Genomic DNA, 9,601 nt, shown 5'->3' with positions numbered 1-9,601 from the left:
AGGTAGGGGGTGGTGTGTGTGTATATCGACGTGTGTGAGGGCATTTGTGGGGGGAGGGGGAGGGAGCGGGAGCTGCTTACCTTCCAGCAGCCCGCAGCAGCTCCCTCCTGCAGCCCGGGAGACCGAGCCCGTGGAGGGAGGGGGAGTAGCGGGTCCCTCCGCTCAAACCACGCTCCCACTCCCGCCCCAGCTCCCTACAGACCGCATATCGCGGTCTGTGCCTGTCAGCGCGCCGCTTGTCTGCAGTGCGGGCGCGCTGACTGAGGGAGCGGGGCTTTAGCCTTAAGTTTACCATCGTCATCTCAGAAGCTAGAGATTATAGGAAAAAACAAACATTATTTTAACATCATTGGTTTTTTTAGGATATGCTCGGGGACATAATACTAACATTATAGTAGATAAATCCTATAGGCTTGTGGGGGGTAGCGTTGCTGCTAAACCTCCATGTTTACTAGACCGCTCTGGATATTGTTGCCCTAGGCATGTACATACACAGGTAACTGAGTAAAATAGTGTGACTGTATTTTCTTTACTTACACCCACCTCGGGGCAAAGGCTGCTTTAGTAGTGGCTCAAATTCTTCAGGAAATCCCTCCCTAAACAATCTCACATGTTCCTTTCATAACTAAACAAAAGCACTGAGACATTTGGTGAGGGGAGATCCGCAGCACTCTGACTGCAGTATGAGTGGGAGGGATGTGCTATTAGTATGATGCATTCCTCCCACTGCTGCGTTGGTGAAACACCTGTTTAATAGCAGAGCTTTGGATCTGTTCCTAGTAAACTGTGATGTCTTTAAACAGGCAGCGGCACTACAGTAGAAATGACTGAATAGCCATACCCTTCAACTGTACCTATTTCGCAGCCAGACTACACGTTTAAGGGTCCTGTAAGACCAGCTGTACCTATTGAACATCGTTTGTGTGCGTGTGTAGGAACCTGCATGGGTTAGAGCAGGGATGTGCAAACCTTTTAGTTTGTGCCCCCTGCCAGCTCTTCCCTCGCTGCTTGCACCCCCCTTACCTTGTCGCCAGCGTTTCTGACGTCATGTGATGACACGTTGCCAGAACCTTCCAGTGATCAAGTTACTAAGGGCTAACTCAGACAGGGCGCTACGTCTGCTTGCTAGCGTTCGCGCTCCTGCAGCCCAGCGATCTCTACTCAAACTGCAGGAGGCAGATCGTGGCGTTTGGGGGGATGGCGGGGGCGTGTAACAGACGCGCCACGGAGCTGGTTCGCCTTTATTGGCTGAATCAGCTCGCATCACGCGACTGTAGCTCCAAATTTCAATTTGGGTTGTGCCGGCAAAATGTCGCAGCGACAACGCTGCACTTTGCCGTCGGTGGAGTTTTCAGTTTGAAAACTCCCACTGCACAACCCAAATTTGCGACGGACATGCGCACGTCGCATCGCGTTCTGTCTGAGCTCAGCCTTAGAGGCCTTGCGGGAGATTCCTCACCCCCAGCATTTCATTTAAATGAAACCTCAGTAAGCGCTGCTCCCCCCCTGAAAATCTCACACCCCCAAGTTTCTGCACCCCTGGGTTCTAGGTCTCCCATTGAAACTGCTTGGAAGTAGCTCCAGCCAGCACCAGTAGAGAAACGACCGTGGTACCTATTATTTTAAAAGGCTAAAATATTGGCGGGTCTGGATGTCTATTTATCTGTATTAAGGCGTGTAATGTGTTAAAATGAGAGACACTATAGGTTATTCTGCTGGAACAGGCAGTGTGTTTGTATCCAGGTGTAGCTTCCTTACAGTGGGATCTGCCACCTGGTTTATCATCAGTCTCATGTGATGCAGTTGATTATTTTGCCTGTGATTCTGGAATCATAAACACTTAGGGGCCTATGCAGAGAGCAGCGGTTAAAAAAATTGGAGATTTGAAACACTTTACCATATAATGGCGCGAATGTATCTCCGTATGCAGAAAGGTAGGATAAGTGCCAATATTACCATGCAGGAATATGTAGAGTTGAAAACGGCGTGATTAGCGCGGTAGAAAACTGCTTAGAAAAAACGGATATTGCTGGTTATGTAATCTGGAGCCCCCCTGCATCCATCGGCGGCAGGACAAAAGGGCTGCTTATTTTGTTACTGTTCCCTATCGCCGCTCACATGCACCTTCTTGCCAACTTTTGTTGGCGTGCATACTTGGAGAACATCTCTCCATGATTTTGGCGACATGAGCCGCGAAATGATGATCGGCCCTTCCTGCATACGGCGGTTTGAAATACTGCAGAAATAGAGGTTCGCGCCAATCGCGCGGCGCGTTTTTAAAACAAAAAAAAAATTGGCGCTTTTCTCTCTTTTCCCCTCTTTTGCGCCAGTTCATGAATTTCTGTTGCCAAATTTCCCTGCAGCCTGGCGATATACCGCGCTTCGCTGCTCTCTGCATAGGCCCCCTAATCCCTTACTTTGCAAATTGATGGTATTGCAAGTATAAAACATACGACGGAAACAATTGCTTCGCCTACTTTGAAACAAGTTAGCCTTCGAAATACTTAATTAATGGGAGTGTCATCTGTGGTTTAGTGATGATTTTTTCCCAGGGGGAAACCCTGTCGGTTATATGCAGTGCTAGTGCTCACTTTGCTGTCTCTCTGCAGAAGGTTAGGTTTGCACTTTGCTGTCTCTCTGCAGAGGGTTAGGTTTGCACTTTTCTGTGTGTACATTTCAGGGACCGCTGTCAGATTATTTTAAAAGGCTGGACCTATATGAACCGGCGTTGCCTCGCTGCACGCACAAGTAGACCAATTCAGACCCTCTTTTCGAGTCAACCAAGTCTTTTCAGATGGTACCTAAAAATAAACGCTGCCTTGATCCTTTCAGAGCTAGGAGACCTTTGCAGCACAGACCGCGCGCTCTCTGAAGGGGTTAACAGTAATGGTTTTGAGCAACTACAAGTTAATTGCGCTCCACATTTGGGCTGCTTGTTACCTGCAGTAATAACTGCTTAGCTCTCTGGTGTCAATGGCTTAAGACCAGCCCTCATAACGCCGGCTGTATCCGCCTTCCCCTTTGGCATCAGCTGAGTTCTAAGGTACACCGAGTTCTTCCCTCCTGTCTGGGGAACGTACAGAGAATGCAGAAGCTTCCCCGGCCCTTGTGACATCACAAGCGAACGAGGAGGCGTGTCCGGGACACAGGCCAGGCGCCGGCTGACTGACCCTGGCTTGATCAGGCCGCTTTGAGCCTGTGCCAGCGCCAGATTCATCCTCATTGTGCGAGTTAGGCCCCGCCCCCTCTCCCAGCTCCGATAAAAAGCCAGCGCGCAGCCCTGAGCGCTTCAGAAAGCGAGTGTTGGTCTTGGTGCATTCAGTCACCCGCGCCGGTCTTGGATTGCACACTTCACAGTTTAGGATTTATTAGAATTGACTCACATCTCCCATTGATAGCTATGACTGTGAAGACCGAAACGGCAGCGGGTCCGACGACTTTAACTTACTCCAAAATGAGGGACATGGTAGCAATACTCATCGGTGAGTGAGGAGCAGTGAGTCTGCTCTGTATGGAGCATTTCCTCCCGGGTGACATTATATCCCAGTGCTTTGCTGCTGCTGGTACTTAAGCTGCCCTTTTTGTCTCCAGAATACACGTTTTCCATACTGAGTGCCTCTTCTGTCTTGTGTTTTGCAGCTTTCATGAAACAGCGGAGAATGGGATTGAATGATTTCATTCAGAAAATAGCCACCAACTCCTATGCATGCAAACAGTAAGTGTGACTCTTTCTGACATACAGTAGCAAGTCATACCGTTTCTATATGTAAAGTTAATAAAAAAAGATGGTGTAAGCTTTTCGGGGCAGGGTCTGCCTTTGCCTTATATTGTCATTTACCTGTTGCTCATATCCCCATTGATATGTCATGTATTTACCTTGTATTGTACTTTTTATAAAGCACTTTGTTGGCGCTTGATAAACAAAAGTATAGATAATATGTGGCAGAATTTGGCAAATCCAGTGGTACATTTGGGTTAACTTAGTTTAGATCCTCTGGGAGGGGGGTTTGTGTGTACATTTTCTAATGGTGTTACATTCCCAATATTTTTTAATTGGGTATTGTAGTACAGGGGGGATTATGTACAAGCTATAACAAAATATTCTCTGTTATACAGTTGTCTCCCATTTGATTTAATTTCCTATATTTTCATTAGTTCCTAAACATAGAATTGAAAACGAATTTATGATATTCAGCTTCTGAGTCACATCTTTTAAGTGTGCTCCATTCAAAGCATTATTTTACTTACCAATTTTAGGTATATACTTCAGTCATATGCAATGCATGATTAAATGGTTATGAGTTATGATCACACGCCCTCTGATGGTGAGGTATTGTGTGTATTCTCAGATTTGGTTTTAACATCTGATTCATCTTTTCCTCTTTGCAGCCCAGAGGTTCAGTCCATCCTGAATATTTCACAGCCCCAAGAACCAGAACTATTGAATGCCAATTCCTCACTCCCAGTAAGTTGTTTGAATGCCGTCAATTTGCAGTGCCAGGTACATTGTAAAGACCAGTGGTTTTCAGCTTTTTATTTTATTTTTTTAAGGAACCTTATTATATTGCGCAATTCTGCAACTGCAACCCTCTCTAATAGCGTCGTAGATCAGATGCAGATCTGAGATTAGATGCATTGTAAACTCCTCTGTGTTTGGTACAATTATCAAATGACCTGAAAATTGCAGGGAATCCTTTAGGGGTGCTCATGGGAACCCAAAGCTTCCTAGGAACCCCTGTTGAAAAACACTGGTTCAGATCCTTTTTGTTATTTAGCTGGAACAGCAGAATGCTACCATCTGCATGGAAGAGTCTTGCAAATTATAGCTCCCATCTCCAGAAATTGTTTGAATTATCTAAAGTTATGTTGGAAAATCTATGGTGACATGGCATTGTAGTTTTGCATGTGTATACATCGTGTGTCGTTATTGCATCGCAATAATCTGGACTTTCTCTTTCTTTATTCTTTTCAGCCCAGCCAATCTCAACAGATCAATCTTGGTCCTTCATCCAACCCTCATGCGAAGCCATCCAATTTCCACTTTCTTAAAGTCATAGGAAAGGGCAGCTTTGGAAAAGTGCTCCTAGCAAGAAACAAAGCGGATGAACATTTCTATGCAGTTAAAGTGCTCCAGAAAAAGGCCATCCTCAAGAAGAAAGAGGTAAATATATTCTTACTATTCACACATTGGTCCTGTTATGACTCCAATTACCATTGTAAATCTTGCATTTTTGTCTGAGTGATAACTGATGTTTTCTCTTCTTTGCTCTTATTAGGAGAAACACATAATGTCAGAGCGTAATGTCCTGTTGAAAAATGTGAAACACCCTTTCCTGGTTGGGCTCCACTATTCTTTCCAGACAGCAGACAAATTATACTTTATCCTGGACTACATCAACGGTGGAGAGGTGAGCAGAAGTTAAATGCAGGAATGCTGTTTCCGGCCGTGACTGCCAATGTTATTGTCATCTAATTTATTATGGGAAAGAAAAGTTAAAGGGGAGGAAAGTGACTAGATTTAGCATTTCCCTATAGGCAGCCAAGGTTCAGACTGCTGGTTGATCAGCAAGTGATTTCCAGCCATTGTTTCCCATGCTATTTATGTCAGTTCTAATTAATTGCACTACCAGTGGTGGTTTGCATGTTACTCAAAATCTTATTACGTTTTTTTTTTCTCCTGCAGTTATTCTACCATCTTCAGAGGGAACGTTGCTTCCTGGAACCACGAGCTCGTTTTTATGCTGCTGAAATAGCCAGTGCCCTGGGATACTTGCATTCGTTAAACATTGTTTATAGGTATGTACCTATTTGTTATCTATGCAATAGACTATTAGAATGCTAATCAATACAGTTGCAGCTCTAGTAGTTTATAAAAAAAAATGTAATTTCTCCTTATTTGCCTATTTTTTATTTACCAAATTAAAAGTTCTATTTTATTTACATCTTGTTGAGGCTCTTCTTGAGTGCATCCATATTGGGAGCCTTTTTGTAAATAGTGTGTTCAGTTTAACAGTTCCCAAATAGCACCCCTCCTGTACTCATTAATATAGAGCGGAGTAGGCACTGCCCTCTAGCTGCTGCACTAAGAAAAACTAAAATGTACATGTTAAACATATAATTTACAAACTTTGGATTGGTGCAAGAAGTGGTATTGTAGCATGCAAAGTTTATGACATTTCTAAATGTGTTTACAATTTCTTTGTTACAGAGATTTGAAGCCAGAAAACATTTTGTTGGACTCACAGGGACACATTGTCTTGACTGACTTTGGACTCTGCAAGGAGAACATAGAGCCCAATGGCACAACATCTACTTTCTGTGGCACTCCCGAGGTAGGTCACCTATGCGGTCTTGTAGTCAGATATATGTATATGTAGAAAAGAAAAAAGTATACAAAAAGATATAACACATTTTTATTTATATATGTTTAAAACTGTCTTATTTCTTTCTGTGGACTAATACAAATGTCCGTTCTTCTTTTGCACAGTACCTTGCACCAGAGGTTCTTCACAAACAGCCTTATGACAGGACAGTCGACTGGTGGTGCCTTGGAGCAGTATTGTACGAGATGTTGTATGGCCTGGTAAGTAGTAAACCTATTAGACAAATCATTTACTGCATCACTAGTTAAATAGTTTACGCTAAAAGACTATTCATGTCCTACAAAGCCGTGATACTTTATTACCAATATCAATTTATTACCATTATCAATGCCAAAATGCTATACAATTTATGACCTACTGGATTTAAGATGGCTAATGTAGTAATTCACTTTTGCAGTTCTATTATGTGTACTAAAAGCCTTTTCTTCTTTCTCCAGCCTCCTTTTTACAGCAGAAACACAGCTGAAATGTATGACAATATCTTGAACAAGCCACTGCAGCTGAAACCAAACATAACAAATTCTGCCAGGCATCTTCTGGAGGGTCTTCTGCAGAAAGACCGGACTAAAAGACTTGGTGCCAAGAATGACTTTGTAAGTAAAGCCTCTAAATGTACACTAGCATGACCAGCTGACTTTCAAGAAGCACACATGTCTAATTACTTTTGATTGGTCTAATCTTGTTCTATTTTTGCTAACAGATGGAGATTAAGAACCACATCTTTTTCTCTCCAATTAATTGGGATGATCTCATCAATAAGAAGATTACGCCCCCATTTAACCCAAATGTGGTAAGTATTAGTGAAGTTCAACAAGCTATAAAGCTGCTTGACCATTTTTAAAATTTATGGGCTAACCTTGAAGAAGCCTACTTATAAAAGAACAGCCAGCTAGTATTTTTGTCAAGGGTATTCCAATGTGCAATGAACTGCTTCAAACTTCCGTTTGAACGAAACTCTTTCCGTGAAGACTAAAATAAAATGTTGCATTATTATAAAAAGTCTTTTTTTTTTTTTTTAACATTTAAGTTTTTTTAAATGTCTTTGTGTGCATAGGTCCAAAGAGCACACTAATATTTGAATAAATAGGAAAGCAGTCCTCATACAGGAACATACTGTAGTATTTTAAGAAACTTGGTGCAATAGCATCATGAGGGATTCACTTTGGCCTAACATTTTGTAAACCATCCCCATAATGCAATGCTGGCATCTTAACAAGCTGGAGGAAAAGGGAGAGGAGAGGTGGCAATAGCAAATCTGTTTTTAGCGTGACTTCATTTTTCCGCTGCATTATTTTTAATGTATTTTTGTTTTCCTCTTCTCATAGAGTGGTCCCAATGATTTGCAGCACTTTGATCCTGAATTCACAGATGAGCCTGTCCCTAATTCTATCTGCCAGTCTTCTGAAAGCACCATGATCACAGCTAGCATTAAAGAAGCAGCAGAAGCATTCTTGGGCTTCTCATATGCTCCATCTATGGATTCCTTCCTTTGAAATATTTTTATTTCTTTTTTTTTTCATCTCCAGTCAACCTTCACTTTTTTTTTGTTGCTAAAAACAAAAACAAAAAAAAAATGCACATCCTCCACGACGGCATCACAGCCTTAATTTCAACATTGCTGGTTTTGCTGGAAGAGCTCACGGGTGTAGCAGAGTCAAAGAGTGGAAAAGTGACTTTGTTTTGACAATACTTACCGATTTATTGTCTGGAAGAGCAAGAACGGTCTGCTTGGCTGCAGACGCATCGCCCCGTTCACATGACGGGGGATAGATGAAGAGAGATGTTAAGCCTGAAGAACCATCCAAGAGTGTTTCTTTAAGGCTTTTTTGCAATGTGCCTTTCTCGATTTTCAGAGATCTCATCTAGCTTGAGAATCCTCCACATGAGATGGAAGTTTTCTCAGTTTTTGACATTGGGTTCTCAAACAATGGTATGAGTGTGATCATCACCACAGTAAAACTGTGGGGGAGGGTTTTACACGTTAATGTGACACTTGATTACTAATTCTGGGGCATTGTACTTTTTCTTCCATATGTGGAAGCTAAATGTAATGTAGATGCTAAATCTTGTTTTGTTTAGATAGGATATTAACAAAACGTATTGAGATAGGCTTGCTATGACATTTAACATGCTTGAAGAAAGCATTGCTGCTATACAGATTTCTATTTTTAGAAATGGTTTTATGGACCAAAATGCCCCAAATTTAGTTGTTCAAAGCTGTAATGTTTTGATAGACATTATTTATGTTATTTTTGACATTCCTGACCATTTTGTGTACATTGTGTATATAATCAGATATGTACAAGAGCTGTATATTTAATATGAGCGATATACCTGTATGAGTCAAACATCATGCCAATGTACTGTAATTAATAAGATATATAAAATGTATCTATTTTTTTTTTTTTTTTGTGACCGAACCTGTGGGTTTGCAATAAAATTTTGAAAACGATTTGCAGTATTTTTTTACTGTTGGGATAAGTAAGGGAGATCACAGTTCGACAGGCTCATAAAGAAGTTGTAGCTATAAAGTACTCGGGTATGTTTAATCTGCTTTGGATATGTATAGGGAATTGTTCATTAAAATGCATTAGTAGCTTTTAGCAATGTTTTCCCTACTGATGAGGTGAGTGAGGGGCTAAAAAAAATGCTTGGTTCAAGAGAACAAATCTTAACACAAGATTCAAAAAGTGAAGTTTGTCAGTGGGTACTGGTACTGCTAAGAGACTACCCAGATTCTGAAAAAAAGCATAAACGGGATAGGTAAAAAAAAAGGGCAGCAGCACTCCATATATAGTAGATGTGTTACAACATAAGTATCCAAACTTTCAACTTCTAGTGGTACAGTAAATTGTTCATATAAAGTGGTATCTTGACGATGCAATGGGATTAATTAATCTCTAGTTTATGGAAGCTCCATTTGGTGTACACTATAAACCAGAGCAGATATGTGGTGCCGCACAAAGTCCACATGGAATGAATGTGTGTTTGTCTTGCATGTATTATTTTCTCCATGGAGAAGAATGTTTAGATCTCACAGGGCAGCACTGAATCATTTAGTTCCTGCTCAGTGATTCATTGATTCCATCACATAATAAGTTTGTTTAGTCAAATGTGTCATGTCATTGTTCTTGGCAACCAAGATTTCATATACAGATGTATTGTTGGCTTCCTTGTTCCTTGGGTGGGGTACATTGTGTTTCCCTACACCGACACTG

The 9,601-nt window shown here is 41.7% G+C and overlaps 1 protein-coding gene across 2 annotated transcripts in view; it reads left to right on the top strand.

Annotated features, from left to right (window-relative positions):
• The window catches only part of SGK1 (serum/glucocorticoid regulated kinase 1), an 11,184-nt gene extending 2,349 nt beyond the window's left edge, over window positions 1-8,835 (top strand). Inside the window, exons 1-11 of one of the 2 annotated variants that reach the window (XM_075597373.1) lie at window positions 3,277-3,482; window positions 3,640-3,715; window positions 4,390-4,465; window positions 4,973-5,161; window positions 5,277-5,408; window positions 5,684-5,796; window positions 6,209-6,332; window positions 6,488-6,583; window positions 6,821-6,976; window positions 7,084-7,173; window positions 7,709-8,835. In XM_075597373.1, the coding sequence (XP_075453488.1) occupies window positions 3,401-3,482; window positions 3,640-3,715; window positions 4,390-4,465; window positions 4,973-5,161; window positions 5,277-5,408; window positions 5,684-5,796; window positions 6,209-6,332; window positions 6,488-6,583; window positions 6,821-6,976; window positions 7,084-7,173; window positions 7,709-7,876 (1,302 nt within the window). In that variant the 5' untranslated portion in view covers window positions 3,277-3,400 and the 3' untranslated portion in view covers window positions 7,877-8,835. Of the gene's footprint in view, window positions 1-3,276; window positions 3,483-3,639; window positions 3,716-4,389; window positions 4,466-4,972; window positions 5,162-5,276; window positions 5,409-5,683; window positions 5,797-6,208; window positions 6,333-6,487; window positions 6,584-6,820; window positions 6,977-7,083; window positions 7,174-7,708 lie in introns of those variants that run through there. The other variant, XM_075597372.1, reaches the window with a different exon arrangement.
• Window positions 8,836-9,601: the final 766 nt, after the last annotated feature.

This window comes from Ascaphus truei, chromosome 4, assembly GCF_040206685.1.
Source record: "Ascaphus truei isolate aAscTru1 chromosome 4, aAscTru1.hap1, whole genome shotgun sequence".
Taxonomy (NCBI): Eukaryota; Metazoa; Chordata; class Amphibia; order Anura; family Ascaphidae; genus Ascaphus; species Ascaphus truei.
The sequence above is the reverse complement of the archived record's forward strand: the minus strand, read 5'-3'. Positions and strand labels throughout refer to the sequence as shown.